This window comes from Perissodus microlepis, chromosome 7 (assembly GCF_051167445.1).
Source record: "Perissodus microlepis isolate ML-2025 ecotype Zambia chromosome 7, ASM5116744v1, whole genome shotgun sequence".
NCBI lineage: Eukaryota > Metazoa > Chordata > Actinopteri > Cichliformes > Cichlidae > Perissodus > Perissodus microlepis.
The window spans coordinates 1,105,200-1,129,864 of NC_140467.1; the positions used below are offsets into that span (position 1 = coordinate 1,105,200).

At 40.0% G+C, this 24,665-nt stretch overlaps 2 protein-coding genes across 4 annotated transcripts; both read left to right on the forward strand.

Annotated features, from left to right (window-relative positions):
- On the forward strand, positions 1 to 16,164 carry LOC146382222 (ubiquitin carboxyl-terminal hydrolase 37-like). Of its 3 annotated transcripts, XR_014800631.1 has the most exons (20): positions 1 to 114; positions 215 to 392; positions 487 to 571; positions 2,137 to 2,471; positions 2,770 to 2,842; positions 2,952 to 3,035; positions 3,526 to 3,581; positions 3,901 to 3,991; positions 4,101 to 4,379; positions 4,503 to 4,559; positions 4,660 to 4,791; positions 4,884 to 5,007; positions 5,093 to 5,244; positions 5,350 to 5,449; positions 5,590 to 5,666; positions 5,844 to 5,952; positions 6,562 to 6,619; positions 6,789 to 6,946; positions 7,033 to 7,139; positions 16,040 to 16,164. XR_014800631.1 is itself a non-coding variant. In XM_084932700.1 (19 exons), exons 9-19 carry the CDS (start codon positions 4,225 to 4,227, stop codon positions 7,036 to 7,038), a joined length of 1,128 nt encoding a protein of 375 aa, XP_084788826.1. In that variant the 5' UTR covers positions 1 to 114; positions 215 to 392; positions 480 to 571; positions 2,137 to 2,471; positions 2,770 to 2,842; positions 2,952 to 3,035; positions 3,526 to 3,581; positions 3,901 to 3,991; positions 4,101 to 4,224; the 3' UTR covers positions 7,039 to 7,677. The 3 variants fall into 3 exon arrangements, 2 of the variants coding, with proteins under 2 accessions (XP_084788826.1, XP_084788825.1); XM_084932700.1 differs by lacking the exon at positions 16,040 to 16,164 and having other exon boundaries at positions 480 to 571; positions 7,033 to 7,677; XM_084932699.1 differs by lacking the exon at positions 16,040 to 16,164 and having other exon boundaries at positions 7,033 to 7,677.
- A 4,081-nt stretch (positions 16,165 to 20,245) lies between these two features.
- On the forward strand, positions 20,246 to 23,671 carry LOC146382223 (ubiquitin carboxyl-terminal hydrolase 37-like). The gene is made up of 11 exons (XM_084932701.1): positions 20,246 to 20,372; positions 20,496 to 20,552; positions 20,653 to 20,784; positions 20,877 to 21,000; positions 21,086 to 21,237; positions 21,343 to 21,442; positions 21,583 to 21,659; positions 21,837 to 21,945; positions 22,555 to 22,612; positions 22,782 to 22,939; positions 23,026 to 23,671. Exons 1-11 carry the CDS (start codon positions 20,326 to 20,328, stop codon positions 23,029 to 23,031), a joined length of 1,020 nt encoding a protein of 339 aa, XP_084788827.1. The 5' UTR covers positions 20,246 to 20,325; the 3' UTR covers positions 23,032 to 23,671.
- Positions 23,672 to 24,665: the final 994 nt, after the last annotated feature.

Sequence of the window (24,665 nt, forward strand, 5' to 3'; positions counted from 1 at the left end):
GTGCTCAGTGTCTAATTGTGTGTTTGTGTTTTTACCTTTTTGCAGTAGCGTAGTGAAACATTTGGGCGGTGGATAAATAATGGAAAATAAAATTCAGACTACAGACGGCTTCAGGTGAGTACACGTGGTGCACAAGGACCAAAGCTCACCTTCTCAACCTGGACAAAATGAATTATTTTACACTGATACTGTAAACTTTGTGTTTGTGTGTCAGGTTTCCATACATCGGAAACAGCTGCTGCATCTGTAGTTCTGTCCATCCTGAGGAGAGTCCACACTCTACATCAGATCCTTGGCTCACCTATAATGACGCACAGGTGCTGCACACAACTGGATCTGCAGCTTGTGAGGAACAGCAGCACTCAGCCTACATCCTGTTTTACAAGAGAAACGTAAGAAGACACAGCATCTCATCCTGAAGTGAGAGAATGGCACGCCAGCTGCAGCCTAATCCAATCTCTCTTCTTTCTTTTTTTCAGTGCCCAGACACCCTTCAGTTTCATCATGTCATCCCTAACAATAGCTGTAGAGTTGGATGGAGGATGAAGACAGCAGAGAGCAAAAGAAACAGGTAAGAGCAGACAGGTAGTCAGAGTTAACAAAAACTTTTAAAGCCAGTGTAGCTTCTGTTTTGAACACATTTATTGATGACAATTTTACATAAATAAGCAGTGTGTTATACTGTTATCAGATGTGGAGTCTCACTAACCACTTTAATAGTGACTTGTGTCCCAAATACTGTTTATTTGTCGTAGTTACAGATAGTGAAATAAAATGGGAAATGATTGTTTCATAATTGTATACTCAGCTTGGTCAAGACAATAATTCGAGAACGAGGGGCAGGATTTTGAATTGATGCCATTGGTGCATCTACTAAAGTTCTGGGGTCAGTTTGAATATCAGTGACCTTGACCTCAAGTTCAAAGGTCAAGTTTTCTGAAAATGTTGTGAATGCTACAACTCTGTGACGAGACGTAAGTCTCCTAGGTCTTTAAATTTGTATATAGGTGCATCTACTAGGAAGCTGAAGGGTTGCACTGCGGGCCATCTGTAGAGGTGTAGAGTCAACAACCTGTCTCTGAACGTGGACAAAACAAAAGAGATTGTTGACTTCAGGAGAGCACAGTGGGATCACTGCCCACTTAAGATCAATGGATCCTCTGTGGAGGTCGTCAAGAAGAGGACCAGATTTCTTGGTGTCCACCTGGCGGAGAACCTCTCCTGCTCCCTCAACACCAGCTCCATAACCAAGAAGGCCCAGCAGCGTCTCTACTTCATGCAGAAGCTGAGGAAAGCCCATCTCCCACCATCCATTCTCACCACCTTTTACAGTGGGACTAACGAGAGCATCCTAAGTAGCTGCATCACTGTCTGGTATGGTAACTGCAGCGCATTGGATCGCAGTACCCTACAACGGATTGTGAGAGCAGCTGAGAAGATCATTGGAGCCCCTCTCCCCTCCTTATAACACCCGCCGCTTGCTGGAGGACCCCACACAGCCTTCAAACACACTCTTCACCCTGCTGCCTTCTGGAAAGAGGTCCCAGAACATCCGGGCCCTCGCTACCAAACTACGGAAAAGTTTCTTCCCACAAGCCGTCAGACCCCTGAACACTCAGTGACTGCACTGGCACACGCACACCTTCACACACGTCACTACCAAGCACTTATCTGCAGTATCTCACACACACACACATACATACAGACACCAAGTTACTTTTGCACAATACTCAGCATTTTGCACATTTCCATTGTCTTGTGTCTGTATCGTCCTGTTCTGTCTAGTTTTGCACTGTTTTGTCTTGTTTATTTTTGCAGTTTATGCACACTGCACTTTATGTAGTCCTGGGTTTGTCCGTATATGTCATATATAGCACCAGGGTCTCGGAGGAACGCTGTCTCATTTCACTCTGTACAGTACCTCTGCACGTGGTTAAAATGACAATAAAAGCCACTTGACTTGACCTGTTTTTGTAGCAGTTGCTTGGAGACGAGTACCACACAGTTCAAATGAGCATACGTTCCAAAATATGCAAATTAGCCCCATACATCATAATGATGATGTTTGCTGTTCAGGGTATGAACATTCTATGCTGAAAGTTTATAAATATACAACCTTGGACTGCTTGTTTTCAGTTGAACTTTTGCAAAGCTGAGGAGATTTTCGCTGCGATCGCATTAAGTCCAAAGATGTTTAAACTTCTTTTTCACAGAAAGGTAAGTTTGAAGAGACTCGCAGCACATTTCTCTGAATATTTTCTTATGGTAAACAAGCATTTTTGAAACTTTTAAGGAAGCTTCTTGGATGATTTCTGTAAAAACTGAATTTTGAATCCAAATGAAGGATTTTGTATTTTCATACCATATACTTTGTTTTATGCCATTACTGATGTTGGTTTTCTTGTTTCTAAACAGAAATCACACAAACAAAACGTGGCAGAGAAGGAAATTCCTTCTACGTCTCATCAGAGGTAAAGAAATGCGCCACTCTTTAATGCTGCTGGAGATATTTATAGCAGTGCTTTAGTTGGAGCTCTTTTATTTCCCTTTTATTGGTGTTTTGTATTTACATCTTTTTTACTACTTCTTGTCTTGTTTATAATTTATATTGATTCAGAGATTAGCGTTTGAAAATGTAGAGTGTAAATGTACAAAATACATGATTTTGTTCCATTACAGTTATTCATTTTTATTTGCAATCTCCAGCATGTACTTCTTGTTAAAAATTTCCACTTTGAAAAATAACATTTACACTTTTGTCCTCATCAGCATCCCGGATGCTTCTGTTGCTGAAAATGTTCAAAAGAAGAAGAGAAAATGGAGACACCTCTGCTGTTCCTCGGTTTGCTTTTACACAAAACATATGAAATGCACATTCTCTTTAAATTGCACTTGTTAATTTAAAGTGACTTTACTTTTTTAATAAACTTATGTTTGTTCGTCCTCTGCAGCAAACTGACAGCGATGCAGAGGCAGAGAGCAACACTGTGAAGACACAAAAAAAGTGTCGCTGGTTTCTTTTTAAATTCTGGAAGGTATGTTTTATGGAAAGAGTCACTGTCATCAAGCATTTACTCATCACAGTTAAATGAGAAGAATTAAGAGCAATTTAGCACACAGCTATGTCCTCAAATTAAGTTCAAAGATGTTTAAACGTTTTTTTTTCACAGAAAGGTAAGTTCGAAGAGACTTGCAGGATGTTTCTCTAAATATTTTTTATGGTGAATAAGCATTTTTGAAGCTTCATGGATGATTTCTGTAAAAACTGAATTTTGATCAGAACCAAGTGAAGGATTTTGTATCTCATAGGACAAACTTTAAAACTCAATTTAAAGCATGAATAAATTGTTTTTATTTAATTTAAAGATATTCCTATATATCTGCTTCATGAGCTGACAGCTCACTAAAGTGATAAATAATATGAAATAATACCAAATTTTCTAACTGGACACTTTTCATGGAGAGACCCACTTGGTATGTTTGTTTTATGCCATTACTGATGTTGGTTTTCTTGTTTCTAAACAGAAATTACACAAACAAAACGTGGCAGAGAAGGAAATTCCTTCTACGTCTCATCAGAGGTAAAGAAATGCGCCACTCTTTAATGCTGCTGGAGATATTTATAGCAGTGCTTTAGTTGGAGCTCTTTTATTTCCCTTTTATTGGCGTTTTTCTTCCACCTTGTGTATTTGCATCTTTTTTACTACTTCTAGTCTTGTCTATTATTTATATGGATGCAGAGATTAGCGTTTGAAAATGTAGAGTGTAAATGTATAAAATACATGATTTTGTTCATGTTGGTATTCCATTACAGTTATTCATTTTTATTAGCAATCTGTATTAGCAAAATGTACTCCTTCTTATAAATTTCCACAACATTTACACTTTTGTCCTCATCAGCATCCCGGATGCTTCTGTTGCTGCCACACCAGCTAACCCTGAAAATGGTCAAAAGAAGAGAAAATGGAGACACTTCTTCTGCTGTTCCTCGGTTTGCTTTTACACAAAACATATGAAATGCACATTCTCTTTAAATTGTACTTGTTAATTTTAAGTGACTTTACTTTTTTAATAAACTTATGTTTGTTCGTCCTCTGCAGCAAACTGACAGCGATGCAGAGGCAGAGAGCAACACTGTGAAGACACAAAAAAGGTCTCGCTGGTCTCTTTTTAAATCCGGGAAGGTATGTTTTATGGAAAGAGTCACTGTCATCAAGCATTTAAATGAGAGCAATTAAGAGCAATGAGGCACACAGCTATGTCCTATATATATATCAGGTAAGAAGCACCACGGAAAAGATCCCAGCAGACCTGAGTTGGGACACTTGGATTATGGAGCTTCTGGACCAAGAGAGTGGATGGGAGCATGTGTTTAACAGGTAAGAGAAAGACGTCCTCCAAAATGTTTCAACTTCAAAGCTCATGCATACATGCACATACACTGCTCAGCATCCTGACATCTTTCCTAATTTTGTGTTCGTGTTTTTACCTTTTTGGAGCAGTGTAGCATGCGGTGGAAAAATAATAGAAAGTCAAACTGAGACTACAGACTGCTTCGGGTGAGTACACGTGGTGCACAAAGACCAAAGCTCACTTTGTCAAAGTGGAGAAAATGAATTCTTTTACACTGATACTGTAAACGTTGTGCGTGTGTGTCAGGTTTCCAAACATCGGAAACACCTGCTACATGAACTCCTGCCTGCAGAGCCTCCTCAACATTGAGGAGTTCATAAGAGACATCGGGCGTCAGGAGGTTTTGTGGAGCACAGATCCAGAAGCTCAGCTCTTAAGGTGCGCTACGTCAACCTTCTACTTTCTTCAAAAACCTGAAGAACAAAGAGATCTAACAGCAGAAATGTCTGTTTACCCTTTCCTTTGTACAGAAGGCTCATTGATGTCAGGGACTGTCATGAGTCAACAGATTATGGCCTTAAAGATCACCACCTAAGAGCTTTTAAGAAGGCATTCAGCAATCAAGCTCCTGAATACACCGGCAGTGCACAGAAAGTGCGTCAGCTATTTGGACATTTCGTTTTTTGCTTTACCTTCTGATTTTGATGTACTGTTTTAAATCTCTCTGCTTTTCTTTCAGGACGCTCATGAATTCCTAACATTGTTCCTCAATGAGGTCAAAAGGCTCGCACCTCACCTGGAGAGGAACGCAGCTCTCCTGGGCCAAAGTTATACCTGCCCAGTAGAAGACCATCACATTTTTAAAATGGAAAACATGAGGACATGCAAGAGGTAAGCCTGTCTTTCAGAAACGCAGAGCTGGTTGCAATATTTTCATATACCTCTTTTCCACCTACCTGATCTTTACTTTAACTACGTTACTCCTGAAATGTGTAGCTGCGGTCACCAATCGTCACAGCAAGAGGAATTCACCAGCTTGTCTCTTGACCTGGTTCCAGAGGGGTCTGTTATAAACATGTTAGAGACATACTTGAAGGTAAGATCACAAATTCCAATAGAGTTGTAGTGTCAGCGATCTTAACACACCTTTTTTGTTAGTGTTTGTGTGTATGTGTGTGTGCATATGTTGAGATTTCTTTCTACCATAAAGCCTGTTTTCTCTGTGCTGTTGTTCAGGAACAAGAAATAGAATTTCGCTGTGATTGTGGAGGGACGGCCTCAGAACTGAAGTCGTCTTTTGATACACTGCCAAGGTGAGTAAGGTCACATCAGAATTGATCGACTGACCAGGTTTCCAAACTGTGGCGCATCAAATATCAGAGTTTTTCGAGACAATACTTGAGCAGTCGTTTTCTCCCATCTTCTGTTTGTGTTTGACACTCATTCTTCTTATTTTCTACCTTGTTTGTGTTTTTTTTCTTTTCTGCCAGAGTTCTGATCTTGCATCTGAAGAGGTTTGGCTTTACACAAACCTACAAGATTCAGAAGGTGGATGACCCCGTCAGGCTGCAGAGGGACTTGGTGGTGCCATCCAATCAGGTAAAAACAGACTGCAGAACGTCTCAGGCTACGTCCACACTAGCCCGGATAGATTTGAAAACTCCGTGTCCACACTAGCGTTTTCAGTCATTTTCAAATAGTTGTGCGTCTGCATTGAAACGGCCGAAAACGCTTACGTTCCAGTCCTGCGCATGCGCAAAAGTGAGTGAGAATTACAGAATTTGAAGAAAAGCTATCCGGAGCATGTACAAACTGATATTAATCTTTTTTAGGGCTGTCAAAGTTGACAGCAATCAAAACAACTGCTGTATAATGCACTCGGCTATCTTTGTTTAATTGCTCACATGACTGCATCACATGACTAAAATGCGTCATCGTTTTAGAAAGTCTGCGTTTTCGAGTGTCCACACTGCGATGGGACAGCTCCGTTTTCAAATGTATGCGTTTTCGAGAGCGTTTTCAAGATGCTGTGTTTTTCCTCGAGGAAAACGCCGTCTCAGTGTGGACGGGAGGTCAAAGCGGAGAGAAAACGATGTGTTTTCAAACGAAAACGCATTCGTGTGGACGTAGCCTCAGCAAATCAGCTTAATTATGGCACTGATGTGAGACTTTATGAAACTAACACTCTTTGGATTTGTTCCTTCTCAGGGTGGTGGCTGTTACAGTCTTGTCAGCATCATCAGTCATTATGGAGGCACAGAGTCAGGTAAAACAACAGACTTGTTACAAACAGAAAATGAAAACTTGCTACTTTTCAGTGAAGGACTCACACACAAAAGCTTTTGATGTTCTAAGAAGCACTAAGTCAAAATCACTGTTTGCTTGAATCAGTTGACTTCCAGAAGTTGGATTCATTTGTCTTAATGTGATTTCAGGACACTACATCTGTAGTTCTGTCCATCCTGAGGAGAGTCAGCACTCTACATCAGATCGCTGGCTCACCTATAATGACGCACAGGTGCTCCACACAACTGGATCTGCAGCTTGTGAGGAACAGCAGCACTCGGCCTACATCCTGTTTTACAAGAGAAACGTAAGAAGACACAGCATCTCATCCTGAAGTGAGAGAATTTTTAAATGTCCTGTTACCTTGTTAACCAGTTTTGTCTTCATTCTCAGTTCTGAAACAGGAAATGGAAGGAAGGAAGGAAGTTAAGGTCATCATCATGCTGAGAAGGAAAAGCAGTCGTCCCAGCCCACCATCGCACACTGGAGGACAAGTACTGGTAAGTATTGCCCTCAGGAGGAAGGGTCCCCGCAGAGAGCCTGGTTCCTCCCAAGATTTCTTCCTCCAGGAGGGAGTTTTTTCTTGCCACCGTCGCCCCACATTCACTGGTCTCATCAGCAGGGACATTTTTAACATCCTAAGACCTGAACTCTTTCATGGCATGCATTTTTAATTTCTCTGTGCCATTTGGGTTGATTGGGACCTGATCGATGTAAAAACAAAGACATCAGATTCGGACTATCTTTTTTTTGTTTCTCAAAACAATGAGATCCACATATGAGGACGTTCATTTTAAATTTCGATTGAACAGTGGCAGTGTAATGTCCTCCCTCATAAGTGGATATCAGGTTTTTGAAGAGCAAAATTTTGTATTTTGGTCTAGACAACCCAAAATGTTATGTCCACATATGTGGACACCAGGTCCTAGGAGGTTAAAACAAAATCTACTAGTAGTGCACCACTACTAGAGATCGTCCTTTTCTGGACCAGTGTTTGGCTTGCTCTCTGGGAACAACAAATTAGTGCTGTCAGCGTTAACGTCATTTTAACTAATGACGTTAATGCTGACATCACTAATTTGTTGTTATTATTATTAATATTATTATTAATTTATTTGTAAAATAAATTAAATTAAAAAATAAAGAAATTATTTAATTCTTTATTTTTTTTGTTTTATTAAAATCAAAATAACAACAAAAACAAAAATAACTAATAAAAAAATATTAAAAGTATTCAGCAGTGTTTTGTGAAATTTGTAATGAGCCTTAGTTAAGTTGATGTCACAGAAGTTTCTGAATCATTTAGATTGTTCAACAAACTGATTCGCTCAGGTAAAGATGGTAAGCTGGAGCAATGGTACCCTTGGAGTTCAGTTTAAGTTTTCAGACAAATATTCCCTCGATCAGTTGCAGCTTCTGCTTTTAAATCAATGATTTAGCTGCAAATGTTTAGCTGCAGGTAGCAAAGTCCAAAAGTGACAACATTTCCACTGCAGTCTCTCCAGAAATGGCTTATAAAATTTTGACCAAATTAGACATTTATCCTTGGATCAATTAAAGGGTGAAAATCTTTAATTGTACCTTTTATAACATTTTAACAAGTTACTGTCTCCTGCTGCATGTTTCCTGTTTTGGCTGAACTTCATCAGCTCAAAAAACTCACCGTGCTGTGGTGTACTAAATGACCTCATGTACAGGACACACTGAAGGCAGGTTTGCAACGTTTAATCAACAAAGTCAAGATCAGTTAACAACAGCTGAACTAAAGACTTTCTTTTTCTCATCGATAAAATGAGGTCCATGCCAATGCGCTCAAATGGGACCTCCATTAATGGTGAGGGGCATAAAGGCGCTTTTTGAATGACCAGCTGGTTCAGCAGCTGACACCACTGGACGCACACCATCGGCGCACATCCAAACATGCAAAAAATGCAAGATGGTGGTGCGCACAGATACAGCGGCTCTATGCTCTCCACTTACCCAATTTCACTGTGCTAGAAACTGCACAATGACAATAAAAAGCTCTAAGTCTAAAACAGTTTCCTGGCCAGTAAAATCGGGCAATTATTCACTCCAGAGTTTTACCTTATTCCAGGTGACCAGCCATCGACTTGTAATGAGCCAGCTAAAACAATAATTTCTCAGTGGCTCTTCTGGCACCAACAAGTGGGTGTGTTCTTCCATCGTGTAAGTGTCACGACACACTGAACATGGTCTGAACATGGATTTTCCCTCGATACTTCATTTCCACCAGTACTATGGGGTATTTGTGAATATCCATGACTGACCCGGCCAGTTGGTCTTTGGACAGGGTCACGGCAGTTTCAATGTTAAAAAAAAAATCCCTTTCACTGACAGACTGAAGGAAAGCTCCTCAAAAATGGAGGGTCTTCAAGCTCCTCAGTGGCAGGAAAAGGTTTCCCGGACCCAGTGTTGTATATTTGTTTCCCAAAAAATTGAAATAGTGGAGAGAAATCAGGTTCTGAAACCATCCAGAAGACAAAGTCTCCAACTGGTTTGTGGAAGTCCAGTTTCTCCAAATTAATCAGCGGGTGAAATGTCTCTTCATGGATGGTTTTGATTCTGTTGTTGTTCACGAACAAAGCCCTCAAAGCAGCATATGAAAGAAAGTCATCTTTCATTGTTGTCTCCAGCGTGTTAAAAGAGAGATCGAGCTCAGTGATGAGTTTTGAAGCGGCTGCAGGGACTTCTCGAAGGTTTTGGCTCAAACGGTCGCAGGATGTTGTTCACAGTGGTGACACTGTTGACTGGTGATTGACAAGCACTGAGATACTAACATGACAAACACAAGAAACATCATGACTTATTCTCCTGAGTGCCTGCAAAACACAAAATCAAACTCAAAGCTTTTCTCTCAGGTGCTGGTGTGGCACAATCTAATGATAAGAAAGGTCATGCTAACAGCTTTTGGAGCACAGCTGCACAAAATAACAGCTTTTGGAGCACAAAATGCATTACAGGCAAACCCAGTACCCAAACATGTTAACAAGGATAAAGAAAAAATCTGAAACAAAAGCAGGTAGTGTGGTGATTTATGTTGTGAGGATGCTTTCACTCCCATCAAAGTCACCCAGTGTTGAGAACCCAAATGAGCCCAGAAACCTCAAGTGGCTGCAACCAACAGCGAACGTCAAGAAGTGGATACTTGCATGTTGAGCCAGAAACATGCAAAAAACCCAAAAGAGGCAAGACGGCACATCTTGGTCCCACTCAGGCAGTACGAACACCTGGAAAGAGGAGCCCACAGTTCAGACCCAAGGTCACTGGTAAGGACACCAGCCAGCCAGTTATAAGTCTAGTTTTCATTTTCATTTTAGTTAGGAGCGAACTATAGCTTCGGGGTGGACCCCAAAACAACAAACAAAAGGGACCGTGTCTAAAGGATGTACAAAACTTATTTATGAAAAGAATAAAACCAAATGATAATGTCTTATCTCCCTAACTAACAAAAACGTGAGAAAAGGGTAATCAAATAAAAAGGCAGTCCACCCCTACATGCTCCTGTATAAAGAAACAGGTAACACAAAGCCTGCCGGTTGAGGTCCATGGCGGTGTCATCTTATATGTTGTCTCCAGGTCATGAGCCAATCTGTATGGGCCGTCCCATGGATGCACCAATCACGGAAAGGCACCTGCACACTCAGATTTACATATGAGACAACATTACAACAACAGTCGTAACATTAACTAAAAATGTTTTTCACCATCTCGTTTTAACTTCTGGTTTAGCTTCAGCTAACTAAAACTAAATGGGCCTTGGAAATAATCACATCTTAATAGAGTGAACCATAGACTGTATAAAAGATAGGATCATTGCAACTTTACTGCAGCACTTCACCCTTTCGCATAGTCCCAGCTCTTCTCTGTCATGTTTTATGGTGCTGCAAATGTCTTCAGTTGGTGAAAGGTCTGGACTGCTGGTGTCTTGTTGTGCTTGCTATGCATCCCTGACTCGTTTCTTCTTTCTGCATCAAGTAAGGAATGTAGTGAAAGTTCCCAAGAGGTTAAAAACACCACTGAAAACATGCCATCAGACCTGAGTTGGGACACTTGGATTATGGAGCTTCTGGACCAAGAGAGTGGATGGGAGCATGTGTTTAACAGGTAAGAGTATAACGTCCCCCAAAATGTCCCTAACTAACAAAAACATGAGAAAAGGGTAATCAAATAAAAAGGCAGTCCACCCCTACATGCTCCTGTATAAAGAAACAGGTAACACAAAGCCTGCTGGTTGAGGTCCATGGCGGTGTCATCTTATATGTTGTCTCCAGGTCAAGGAGACAACATATAAGATGGATAGACAGACAGATTTCAAAATAGCCAGCTGGAATGTTAAGGGGTTGAATAACGGGATTAAGAGGAAGAAAATGTTAACATATCTAAAGTTATCAAGAGTTGATATAGCCTTTATTCAAGAAATGCACATGTGCAAGTCAGAAGCCTTAAAACTTAAATGTTCCTTGGTAGGTAAAGTCTTTTCCAGTCCTGGAACTGGTAAAAGTAGGGGAGTGTCGGTTCTGATTCATAAAGCAGTTAGCTTTACTGAAACAAAATTAATAACAGATAAGGAAGGTAGATTTATATTGGTTTATGGACAACTACTGGACACACCAATAATTTTATGCAATATCTATGCACCTAATGCGGACATACTCGCCTTTTTTCATAACCTGTCACAGTATCTTTTGGAATTAGAAGGTGCACAAATAGTGGTAGGAGGAGATTTTAATCAAATACTGGATCAAGACCTAGATAGATCACTTCCTAGGAGAGGCACAGAGAGTAAATCTGTAGTTGCCATAAGGCAGATGACCTCAGATTTAGGTCTGAATGATATTTGGCGGACAATGCATCCAGAAGGCAGGGAATATTCCTTTTACTCTCCGCCTCATAATGTTTATACTAGAATCGACTACTTTCTTATTTCTGAAGCCTTAGTGAATAACTCTATAGATTCAAGTGTTGGTAATATAGTATTCTCGGACCATGTGCCAATTTTTCTATGTCTTGGAAATATTTTACAGATTCCTCAAAGCCGCAGATGGCATTTAAATGTGTCCTTAATTAAAGACTCTGGGTTTATTAAATTGATAAGAGATGAAATACAATTTTACAAACAGACAAATAATCGAGAGGACACTACATTGGCTACTTGGTGGGATGCTATGAAGGCATACTTAAGGGGGAGGATAATTTCTTACGCTTCCTTTAAAAAGAAGGCAGCTAACAAGAATATCATTACGTTAGAAGCCAAATTAAAGGCACTTGAGGCAGTACATTCCCATACAAAAGACAGAGTTACGTTGAATAAAATTGTTAAAGTTAAATATAAGTTGAATGTACTGTACAACAGAAAGGCAGAATACGCTTTATTTCGCATTAATCAAGCATATTGGGAAATGGGAGAAAAGCCGAGTCGTTTATTAGCATACCGTCTTAAACAGAAAGACGGTATGAACCATATCCCAGGCATACGACAATCAGATGGGGTTATTTCAACTTCTATTAGACATATAAATGATGGATTCAGGGCCTTTTACAATAATCTTTATTCTACACAAGGTAGTTTAGATGAACAGAAATTCGAAGCATTCTTTACTGATTTAAACCTGCCACAGCTTTCTACTACTGACCAGCAGATTATAGATGCTCCAATTACAGTGGAGGAGATTACCCGTGCAATTAACAGTATGCCACTTAATAAAGCTCCAGGATTAGATGGGTTACCATTGGATTTCTATAGAGCATTTGAGGATATGTTAAGTCCCCTGTTGCTCGATGTTTATAATGAGGCGTTCAAAGTAGGCTCATTACCTCAGTCAATGCACTCTGGACTTATAACATTTATTCTTAAAACTGGGAAAGACCCTTTAGACCCAAGTGGTTACCGCCCCATATCTTTGCTGAATTCTGACCAAAAAATCTTGGCAAAGGTCTTAGCGGGTCGATTAAAAGTAGTAATGGTGAAAATAATTCATGCAGACCAATCTGGTTTTGTTCCAAACCGCTATGGTTCAGATAATATTAGGCGGTTGGTTAATTTGCAAAATTATGTATATGATTCAGTATATCCAACAGTGGCCCTATCGCTGGATGCTGCAAAAGCTTTTGATTGTGTTGAGTGGGATTATCTGTTTAAGACATTATAAAAGTTTGGTTTTGGTGACAATTTTATTAGGTGGATAAAGATATTATATGATTCGCCTTCAGCGCGAGTATTGACGAATGGGCTCATATCAGACCTATTCCTTTTACAGAGATCCACAAGACAGGGTTGTCCCCTTAGCCCCGGGCTTTTTGTAATTGCTATAGAGCCTTTGGCACAAAAATAATGTAAATATATTTGAAATTTCGATGGGTAATAGTCAACATAAGCTTCTATTATATGCAGATGATATGTTGTTACTCATGACCCAGCCTGGGAAGTCAATTCCAGCCCTATTAGAATGTATAGAAAGCTTTACGCTGCTTTCAGGGTATCGCGTCAACTGGGATAAATCAGAGGCAATGCCTAAGTCAGGACACTGCCCCCATACTTTATTTAAACAGTGGGAGTTTCGGTGGTCCGTGAATGGTTTGAGGTATTTGGGGATACAAATTACCTCGGATTACACTAAGATGGTTCGAGCAAATATGGAGCCAATGTTTGAAAGAATAAAAATGGAATTTGGTAGATGGTCCAGAGTACGTCTCACAATATGGGGTAAAATTAGTTGTATTAAGATGATGACTGCACCCATGATCTTTTATATTTTATCTAATATTCCATTACACATTCCAGATAAGTATTTCAAAGATCTAGACTTTTTAATCCGGCAGTTTCTTTGGGGTAGCTCACCGCATCGTTTAAGTATTAAGAAACTTCAAGCGAGTGCAAAACAAGGAGGTTTTTCATTGCCTAATTTCCAATGGTATTATTGGGTGATGAACGTGAAACAACTTAGAGCTTGGTTACCTACTACACCAGTTAAACCCATCTGGTCCCATATAGAGACGGAAGTTAATGGCGGTATTTCTCCTTGGAGGGAGCTGTTTGATACCAGTCATAAAACTACCCATCCTATAATTGCAAAGACATTGTGGTTTAAATTACATAGGGCAGGTCGCTGGGACTTTATTAAATCACCTTCGGCAACCTTATGGAGTAATAAAAGAATTTTAATTGGAGGGACATCGGTTGACTGGTTACAGTGGCGTAAAGCAGGCATCCTTAATGTATCAGATTTATTTGACTGTGGGACTAAATGTTTTTTAAGCTTTGATAAAATTGTAGAGTTATATAAGTTGCAGCGTAATCAATTCTGGAGATATGTCCAAATACATAGTTCATTATCGAAGTGGCTGGGAACCCCCTTGAGTTGTCCTGTGGGCAGCCCTGTGGAAGTCCTGCTCTCAAGATCACCCTTCGGTAAAGGTACCAACGCTAAGATTTATCACTTATTGCAAGATAGGGCTGCCACGATTAGTCGACTAGTCACGATTACGTCGACTATCAAAATCGTCGACGATTGATTTAATAGTCGACGCGTCGTTTGAAGCTTTGTAAGATCCCAAAAGACGCAGGAATAAGTAGTAGATTTAAGAGTGTAATAACGCACTGAAACAGAAGATGGCAGCACTGCATGTACAAGGATGCCAGCTGCCGTTAAACCCCGAAGAAGAAGAAGAAGAAGCAGTGTCCCAGAATTCATAGCGCAGCCCAGCTCAGTTTACAACAATGGCGGCAGCTAGTTAGTTTTAATATTACTCTTATTATTCTTTCTGGGTCACAAAATAAACGTTTAACATATTTTCAGGTGAGAATGTAGCTGTGTAAACCTCAAATATCTGCTCAGTTTATCAAGACACCACATATTTTCAAAAGCGCTCCGACGTTTTCGGAGACGTCTGTTACACACTAGCTCGATAGGTAGCCGGGGGCACGGCTCACCAGAGCCCGTGAGAACACCGGACTCCCGGCAAATCGTTTTCAAACCCACCGCCGTCTTTCGCTACTCAGGTTAAACATGATATATGAGTCACTTAGATAACTTAAAAATGTTACTGTTTGGCTTTTTTCAGTATTTTATTTGTTCCTGAGTAAATCTGTTTGGCTGAGATTAAAGTTATAGTTTTTACACAGCTGAATAAACGTCAAGCAGACAGCTGATTATCAGAAGTGTGAGATGCTCGAGAATTTACTCCGGTGTCCTGTTATATTTTAGATAGCAAGGAGTTTATTAAACTTCACCGAAACAATCTGCAAATTTCATTAAAATTTAATAAACTATCATCTTGTCTTTATTTTTAGTTAGCACATACCTTAAACACTTAAAGCTGTAAGCTAATGATAGTTATATAAGAGCAGATGCTGCTGGTGCAATAAGCTGTACGCTGTACATCCAATGGATGCATGATCTGATTAGTCGACTAATCGCAAAAATAATCGGTGACTAGTCGACTATCAAAATAATCGTTTGTGGCAGCCCTATTGCAAGAACGGTCAGCTGACCCTCTCCTTAAAGTTAAGGGCTACTGGGCCCAGGACATGGCATTGGACATATCTTCAGTTGAATGGGATTCATGTTTTCAAAATGTTAATACTATGTGTAAAGAAACAGGCAGTAGATTTATTCAACTTAAGATAATCCATAGGTGGCATCGAACACCGCAACAATTGTATAAATGGAACCTGGCCTCTACGGACGAATGTTGGAGATGTGATGGTCAAAATGCTTCGATTTTACATATCTTATGGAGCTGTTCGGCACTTCGGGATTGGTGGGAAAATATAATGGAGGTAATTTTCAGTGTTTTAAAAAGGAGATTTGGTATCTCACCAAAACTGTCCATACTTGGTATAACCACAGAACTTTCTGATGGAGATTTTTCCAGTTATACAAAAAGATGGATTATTTTGGCTCTTACTACGGCCAAACGGGTCCTGCTAAGACATTGGCGGAAAAAGAACCCCCCTCCCTATGAAGAGTGGCTAAAGACAATGGCTAAGTTGGCGTCTTACGAAAAAGTGACTTATGGTTTATTAGACAAATTGCCTCAATATGATTGTATTTGGTCCCCTTTACAAGCTGGCTTTCTGTAACTTGAAGAACAGAGGAGTAATGACAGAGTGGTGGTGTGGGGATTGGTGTGCGAAGAAAGAATAGGATAACTTCCCTTTGTTTTGTTTTTTTTGGTTTTTTGTTGTTGTGTTTTGTTGTTGTTTGTTTTTTAAACTATTTATTTATGTAGTTATCCTTAAGCTCTGTTATTGAAGTTTAAAATGAAATAAATAAAAATTGTTGATGATAAAAAAAAGTTTAAACTTCAAAGCTCATGCATACATGCACATCCAGTGCTCAGTGTCTAATTGTGTGTTTGTGTTTTTACCTTTTTGCAGTAGCGTAGTGAAACATTTGGGCGGTGGATAAATAATGGAAAATAAAATTCAGACTACAGACGGCTTCAGGTGAGTACACGTGGTGCACAAGGACCAAAGCTCACCTTCTCAACCTGGACAAAATGAATTATTTTACACTGATACTGTAAACTTTGTGTTTGTGTGTCAGGTTTCCATACATCGGAAACAGCTGCTGCATCTGTAATTCTGTCCATCCTGAGGAGAGTCCACACTCTACATCAGATCCTTGGCTCACCTATAATGACGCACAGGTGCTGCACACAACTGGATCTGCAGCTTGTGAGGAACAGCAGCACTCAGCCTACATCCTGTTTTACGAGATTAACGTAAGAAGACACAGCATCTCATCCTGAAGTGAGAGAATGGCACGCCAGCTGCAGCCTAATCCAATCTCTCTTCTTTCTTTTTTTCAGTGCCCAGACACCCTTCAGTTTCATCATGTCATCCCTAACAATAGCTGTAGAGTTGGATGGAGGATGAAGACAGCAGAGAGCAAAAGAAACAGGTAAGAGCAGACAGGTAGTCAGAGTTAACAAAAACTTTTAAAGCCAGTGTAGCTTCTGTTTTGAACACATTTATTGATGACAATTTTACATAAATAAGCAGTGTGTTATACTGTTATCAGATGTGGAGTCTCACTAACCACTTTAATAGTGACTTGTGTCCCAAATACTGTTTATTTGTCGTAGTTACAGATAGTGAAATAAAATGGGAAATGATTGTTTCATAATTGTATACTCAGCTTGGTCAAGACAATAATTCGAGAACGAGGGGCAGGATTTTGAATTGATGCCATTGGTGCATCTACTAAAGTTCTGGGGTCAGTTTGAATATCAGTGACCTTGACCTCAAGTTCAAAGGTCAAGTTTTCTGAAAATGTTGTGAATGCTACAACTCTGTGACGAGACGTAAGTCTCCTAGGTCTTTAAATTTGTATATAGGTGCATCTACTAGGAAGCTGAAGGGTTGCACTGCGGGCCATCTGTAGAGGTGTAGAGTCAACAACCTGTCTCTGAACGTGGACAAAACAAAAGAGATTGTTGACTTCAGGAGAGCACAGTGGGATCACTGCCCACTTAAGATCAATGGATCCTCTGTGGAGGTCGTCAAGAAGAGGACCAGATTTCTTGGTGTCCACCTGGCGGAGAACCTCTCCTGCTCCCTCAACACCAGCTCCATAACCAAGAAGGCCCAGCAGCGTCTCTACTTCATGCAGAAGCTGAGGAAAGCCCATCTCCCACCATCCATTCTCACCACCTTTTACAGTGGGACTAACGAGAGCATCCTAAGTAGCTGCATCACTGTCTGGTATGGTAACTGCAGCGCATTGGATCGCAGTACCCTACAACGGATTGTGAGAGCAGCTGAGAAGATCATTGGAGCCCCTCTCCCCTCCTTATAACACCCGCTTGCTGGAGGACCCCACACAGCCTTCAAACACACTCTTCACCCTGCTGCCTTCTGGAAAGAGGTCCCAGAACATCCGGGCCCTCGCTACCAAACTACGGAAAAGTTTCTTCCCACAAGCCGTCAGACCCCTGAACACTCAGTGACTGCACTGGCACACGCACACCTTCACACACGTCACTACCAAGCACTTATCTGCAGTATCTCACACACACACACACATACATACAGACACCAAGTTACTTTTGCACAATACTCAGCATTTTGCACATTTCCATTGTCTTGTGTCTGTATCGTCCTGTTCTGTCTAGTTTTGCACTGTTTTGTCTTGTTTATTTTTGCAGTTTATGCACACTGCACTTTATGTAGTCCTGGGTTTGTCCGTATATGTCATATATAGCACCAGGGTCTCGGAGGAACGCTGTCTCATTTCACTCTGTACAGTACCTCTGCACGTGGTTAAAATGACAATAAAAGCCACTTGACTTGACCTGTTTTTGTAGCAGTTGCTTGGAGACGAGTACCACACAGTTCAAATGAGCATACGTTCCAAAATATGCAAATTAGCCCCATACATCATAATGATGATGTTTGCTGTTCAGGGTATGAACATTCTATGCTGAAAGTTTATAAATATACAACCTTGGACTGCTTGTTTTCAGTTGAACTTTTGCAAAGCTGAGGAGATTTTCGCTGCGATCGCATTAAGTCCAAAGATGTTTAAACTTCTCTTTCACAGAAAGGTAAGTTTGAAGAGACTCGCAGCACATTTCTCTGAATATTTTCTTATGGTAAACAAGCATTTTTGAAACTTTTAAGGAAGCTTCTTGGATGATTTCTGTAAAAACTGAATTTTGAATCCAAATGAAGGATTTTGTATTTTCATACCATATACTTTGTTTTATGCCATTACTGATGTTGGTTTTCTTGTTTCTAAACAGAAATCACACAAACAAAACGTGGCAGAGAAGGAAATTCCTTCTACGTCTCATCAGAGGTAAAGAAATGCGCCACTCTTTAATGCTGCTGGAGATATTTATAGCAGTGCTTTAGTTGGAGCTCTTTTATTTCCCTTTTATTGGTGTTTTGTATTTACATCTTTTTTACTACTTCTAGTCTTGTCTATAATTTATATTGATTCAGAGATTAGCGTTTGAAAATGTAGAGTGTAAATGTACAAAATACATGATTTTGTTCCATTACAGTTATTAATTTTTATTTGCAATCTCCAGCATGTACTTCTTGTTAAAAATTTCCACTTTGAAAAATAACATTTACACTTTTGTCCTCATCAGCATCCCGGATGCTCCTGTTGCTGAAAATGTTCAAAAGAAGAAGAGAAAATGGAGACACCTCTGCTGTTCCTCGGTTTGCTTTTACACAAAACATATGAAATGCACATTCTCTTTAAATTGCACTTGTTAATTTAAAGTGACTTTACTTTTTTAATAAACGTATGTTTGTTCGTCCTCTGCAGCAAACTGACAGCGATGCAGAGGCAGAGAGCAACACTGTGAAGACACAAAAAAAGTGTCGCTGGTTTCTTTTTAAATTCTGGAAGGTATGTTTTATGGAAAGAGTCACTGTCATCAAGCATTTACTCATCACAGTTAAATGAGAAGAATTAAGAGCAATTTAGCACACAGCTATGTCCTCAAATTAAGTTCAAAGATGTTTAAACGTTTTTTTTTCACAGAAAGGTAAGTTCGAAGAGACTTGCAGGATGTTTCTCTAAATATTTTTTATGGTGAATAAGCATTTTTGAAGCTTCATGGATGATTTCTGTAAAAACTGAATTTTCATCAGAACCAAGTGAAGGATTTTGTATCTCATAGGACAAACTTTAAAACTCAATTTAAAGCATGAATAAATTGCTTTTATTTTATTTAAAGATATTCCTATATATCTGCTTCATGAGCTGACAGCTCACTAAAGTGATAAATAATATGAAATAATACCAAATTTTCTAACTGGACACTTTTCATGGAGAGACCCACTTGGTATGTTTGTTTTATGCCATTACTGATGTTGGTTTTCTTGTTTCTAAACAGAAATTACACAAACAAAACGTGGCAGAGAAGGAAATTCCTTCTACGTCTCATCAGAGGTAAAGAAATGCGCCACTCTTTAATGCTGCTGGAGATATTTATAGCAGTGCTTTAGTTGGAGCTCTTTTATTTCCCTTTTATTGGTGTTTTTCTTCCACCTTGTGTATTTGCATCTTTTTTACTACTTCTAGTCTTGTCTATTATTTATATGGATGCAGAGATTAGCGTTTGAAAATGTAGAGTGTAAATGTATAAAATACATGATTTTGTTCATGTTGGTATTCCATTACAGTTATTCATTTTTATTAGCAATCTGTATTAGCAAAATGTACTCCTTCTTATAAATTTCCACAACATTTACACTTTTGTCCTCATCAGCATCCCGGATGCTTCTGTTGCTGCCACACCAGCTAACCCTGAAAATGGTCAAAAGAAGAGAAAATGGAGACACTTCTTCTGCTGTTCCTCGGTTTGCTTTTACACAAAACATATGAAATGCACATTCTCTTTAAAATGTACTTGTTAATTTTAAGTGACTTTACTTTTTTAATAAACTTATGTTTGTTCGTCCTCTGCAGCAAACTGACAGCGATGCAGAGGCAGAGAGCAACACTGTGAAGACACAAAAAAGGTCTCGCTGGTCTCTTTTTAAATCCGGGAAGGTATGTTTTATGGAAAGAGTCACTGTCATCAAGCATTTAAATGAGAGCAATTAAGAGCAATGAGGCACACAGCTATGTCCTATATATATATCAGGTAAGAAGCACCACGGAAAAGATCCCAGCAGACCTGAGTTGGGACACTTGGATTATGGAGCTTCTGGACCAAGAGAGTGGATGGGAGCATGTGTTTAACAGGTAAGAGAAAGACGTCCTCCAAAATGTTTCAACTTCAAAGCTCATGCATACATGCACATACACTGCTCAGCATCCTGACATCTTTCCTAATTGTGTGTTCGTGTTTTTACCTTTTTGGAGCAGTGTAGCATGCGGTGGAAAAATAATAGAAAGTCAAACTGAGACTACAGACTGCTTCGGGTGAGTACACGTGGTGCACAAAGACCAAAGCTCACTTTGTCAAAGTGGAGAAAATGAATTCTTTTACACTGATACTGTAAACGTTGTGCGTGTGTGTCAGGTTTCCAAACATCGGAAACACCTGCTACATGAACTCCTGCCTGCAGAGCCTCCTCAACATCGAGGAGTTCATAAGAGACATCGGGCGTCAGGAGGTTTTGTGGAGCACAGATGCAGAAGCTCAGCTCTTAAGGTGCGCTACGTCAACCTTCTACTTTCTTCAAAAACCTGAAGAACAAAGAGATCTAACAGCAGAAATGTCTGTTTACCCTTTCCTTTCTACAGAAGGCTCATTGATGTCAGGGACTGTCATGAGTCAACAGATTATGGCCTTAAAGATCACCACCTAAGAGCTTTTAAGAAGGCATTCAGCAATCAAGCTCCTGAATACACCGGCAGTGCACAGAAAGTGCGTCAGCTATTTGGACATTTCGTTTTTTGCTTTACCTTCTGATTTTGATGTACTGTTTTAAATCTCTCTGCTTTTCTTTCAGGACGCTCATGAATTCCTAACATTGTTCCTCAATGAGGTCAAAAGGCTCGCACCTCACCTGGAGAGGAACGCAGCTCTCCTGGGCCAAAGTTATACCTGCCCAGTAGAAGACCATCACATTTTTAAAATGGAAAACATGAGGACATGCAAGAGGTAAGCCTGTCTTTCAGAAACGCAGAGCTGGTTGCAATATTTTCATATACCTCTTTTCCACCTACCTGATCTTTACTTTAACTACATTACTCCTGAAATGTGTAGCTGCGGTCACCAATCGTCACAGCAAGAGGAATTCACCAGCTTGTCTCTTGACCTGGTTCCAGAGGGGTCTGTTATAAACATGTTAGAGACATACTTGAAGGTAAGATCACAAATTCCAATAGAGTTGTAGTGTCAGCGATCTTAACACACCTTTTTTGTTAGTGTTTGTGTGTATGTGTGTGTGCATATGTTGAGATTTCTTTCTACCATAAAGCCTGTTTTCTCTGTGCTGTTGTTCAGGAACAAGAAATAGAATTTCGCTGTGATTGTGGAGGGACGGCCTCAGAACTGAAGTCGTCTTTTGATACACTGCCAAGGTGAGTAAGGTCACATCAGAATTGATCGACTGACCAGGTTTCCAAACTGTGGCGCATCAAATATCAGAGTTTTTCGAGACAATACTTGAGCAGTCGTTTTCTCCCATCTTCTGTTTGTGTTTGACACTCATTCTTCTTATTTTCTACCTTGTTTGTGTTTTTTTTCTTTTCTGCCAGAGTTCTGATCTTGCATCTGAAGAGGTTTGGCTTTACACAAACCTACAAGATTCAGAAGGTGGATGACCCCGTCAGGCTGCAGAGGGACTTGGTGGTGCCATCCAATCAGGTAAAAACAGACTGCAGAACGTCTCAGGCTACGTCCACACTAGCCCGGATAGATTTGAAAACTCCGTGTCCACACTAGCGTTTTCAGTCATTTTCAAATAGTTGTGCGTCTGCATTGAAACGGCCGAAAACGCTTACGTTCCAGTCCTGCGCATGCGCAAAAGTGAGTGAGAATTACAGAATTTGAAGAAAAGCTATCCGGAGCATGTACAAACTGATATTAATCTTTTTTAGGGCTGTCAAAGTTGAGAGCAATCAAAACAACTGCTGTATAATGCACTCGGCTATCTTTGTTTAATTGCTCACATGACTGCATCACATGACTAAAATGCGTCATCGTTTTAGAAAGTCTGCGTTTTCGAGTGTCCACACTGCGACGGGACAGCTCCGTTTTGAAATGTATGCGTTTTCGAGAGCGTTTTCCAGATGCTGTGTTTTTCCTCGAGGAAAACGCCGTCTCAGTGTGGACGGGAGGTCAAAGCGGAGAGAAAACGATGTGTTTTCAAACGAAAACGCATTCGTGTGGACGTAGCCTCAGCAAATCAGCTTAATTATGGCACTGATGTGAGACTTTATGAAACTAACACTCTTTGGATTTGTTCCTTCTCAGGGTGGTGGCTGTTACAGTCTTGTCAGCATCATCAGTCATTATGGAGGCACAGAGTCAGGTAAAACAACAGACTTGTTACAAACAGAAAATGAAAACTTGCTACTTTTCAGTGAAGGACTCACACACAAAAGCTTTTGATGTTCTAAGAAGCACTAAGTCAAAATCACTGTTTGCTTGAATCAGTTGACTTCCAGAAGTTGGATTCATTTGTCTTAATGTGATTTCAGGACACTACATCTGTAGTTCTGTCCATCCTGAGGAGAGTCAGCACTCTACATCAGATCGCTGGCTCACCTATAATGACGCACAGGTGCTCCACACAACTGGATCTGCAGCTTGTGAGGAACAGCAGCACTCGGCCTACATCCTGTTTTACAAGAGAAACGTAAGAAGACACAGCATCTCATCCTGAAGTGAGAGAATTTTTAAATGTCCTGTTACCTTGTTAACCAGTTTTGTCTTCATTCTCAGTTCTGAAACAGGAAATGGAAGGAAGGAAGGAAGTTAAGGTCATCATCATGCTGAGAAGGAACAGCAGTCGTCCCAGCCCACCATCGCACACTGGAGGACAAGTACTGGTAAGTATTGCCCTCAGGAGGAAGGGTCCTCCCAGAGAGCCTGGTTCCTCCCAAGATTTCTTCCTCCAGGAGGGAGTTTTTTCTTGCCACCGTCGCCCCACATTCACTGGTCTCATCAGCAGGGACATTTTTAACATCCTAAGACCTGAACTCTTTCATGGCATGCATTTTTAATTTCTCTGTGCCATTTGGGTTGATTGGGACCTGATCGATGTAAAAACAAAGACATCAGATTCGGACTATCTTTTTTTTGTTTCTCAAAACAATGAGATCCACATATGAGGACGTTCATTTTAAATTTCGATTGAACAGTGGCAGTGTAATGTCCTCCCTCATAAGTGGATATCAGGTTTTTGAAGAGCAAAATTTTGTATTTTGGTCTAGACAACCCAAAATGTTATGTCCACATATGTGGACACCAGGTCCTAGGAGGTTAAAACAAAATCTACTAGTAGTGCACCACTACTAGAGATCGTCCTTTTCTGGACCAGTGTTTGGCTTGCTCTCTGGGAACAACAAATTAGTGCTGTCAGCGTTAACGTCATTTTAACTAATGACGTTAACGCTGACATCACTAATTTGTTGTTATTATTATTAATATTATTATTAATTTATTTGTAAAATAAATTAAATTAAAAAATAAAGAAATTATTTAATTCTTTATTTTTTTTGTTTTATTAAAATTGAAATAACAACAAAAACAAAAATAACTAATAAAAAAATATTAAAAGTATTCAGCAGTGTTTTGTGAAATTTGTAATGAGCCTTAGTTAAGTTGATGTCACAGAAGTTTCTGAATCATTTAGATTGTTCAACAAACTGATTCACTCAGGTAAAGATGGTAAGCTGGAGCAATGGTACCCTTGGAGTTCAGTTTAAGTTTTCAGACAAATATTCCCTCGATCAGTTGCAGCTTCTGCTTTTAAATCAATGATTTAGCTGCAAATGTTTAGCTGCAGGTAGCAAAGTCCAAAAGTGACAACATTTCCACTGCAGTCTCTCCAGAAATGGCTTATAAAATTTTGACCAAATTAGACATTTATCCTTGGATCAATTAAAGGGTGAAAATCTTTAATTGTACCTTTTATAACATTTTAACAAGTTACTGTCTCCTGCTGCATGTTTCCAGTTTTGGCTGAACTTCATCAGCTCAAAAAACTCACCGTGCTGTGGTGTACTAAATGACCTCATGTACAGGACACACTGAAGGCAGGTTTGCAACGTTTAATCAACAAAGTCAAGATCAGTTAACAACAGCTGAACTAAAGACTTTCTTTTTCTCATCGATAAAATAAGGTCCATGCCAATGCGCTCAAATGGGACCTCCATTAATGGTGAGGGGCATAAAGGCGCTTTTTGAATGACCAGCTGGTTCACCAGCTGACACCACTGGACGCACACCATCGGCGCACATCCAAACATGCAAAAAATGCAAGATGGTGGTGCGCACAGATACAGCGGCTCTATGCTCTCCACTTACCCAATTTCACTGTGCTAGAAACTGCACAATGACAATAAAAAGCTCAAAGTCTA

Bases quoted from the DNA above. Each gene is read 5' to 3' on its own strand.
- LOC146382222 (XM_084932700.1), top strand. From the start codon at position 4,225: ATGAGAGCAATTAAGAGCAATGAGGCACACAGCTATGTCCTATATATA. The intron at 4,560-4,659 runs GTGAGTACACGT...CGTGTGTGTCAG, and splicing joins GAGACTACAGACTGCTTCGG to GTTTCCAAACATCGGAAACA. The intron at 4,792-4,883 runs GTGCGCTACGTC...TCCTTTGTACAG, and splicing joins CCAGAAGCTCAGCTCTTAAG to AAGGCTCATTGATGTCAGGG.
- LOC146382223 (XM_084932701.1), top strand. From the start codon at position 20,326: ATGGAGCTTCTGGACCAAGAGAGTGGATGGGAGCATGTGTTTAACAG. The intron at 20,373-20,495 runs GTAAGAGAAAGA...TTTTTGGAGCAG, and splicing joins TGGGAGCATGTGTTTAACAG to TGTAGCATGCGGTGGAAAAA. The intron at 21,443-21,582 runs GTAAGATCACAA...GCTGTTGTTCAG, and splicing joins TGTTAGAGACATACTTGAAG to GAACAAGAAATAGAATTTCG.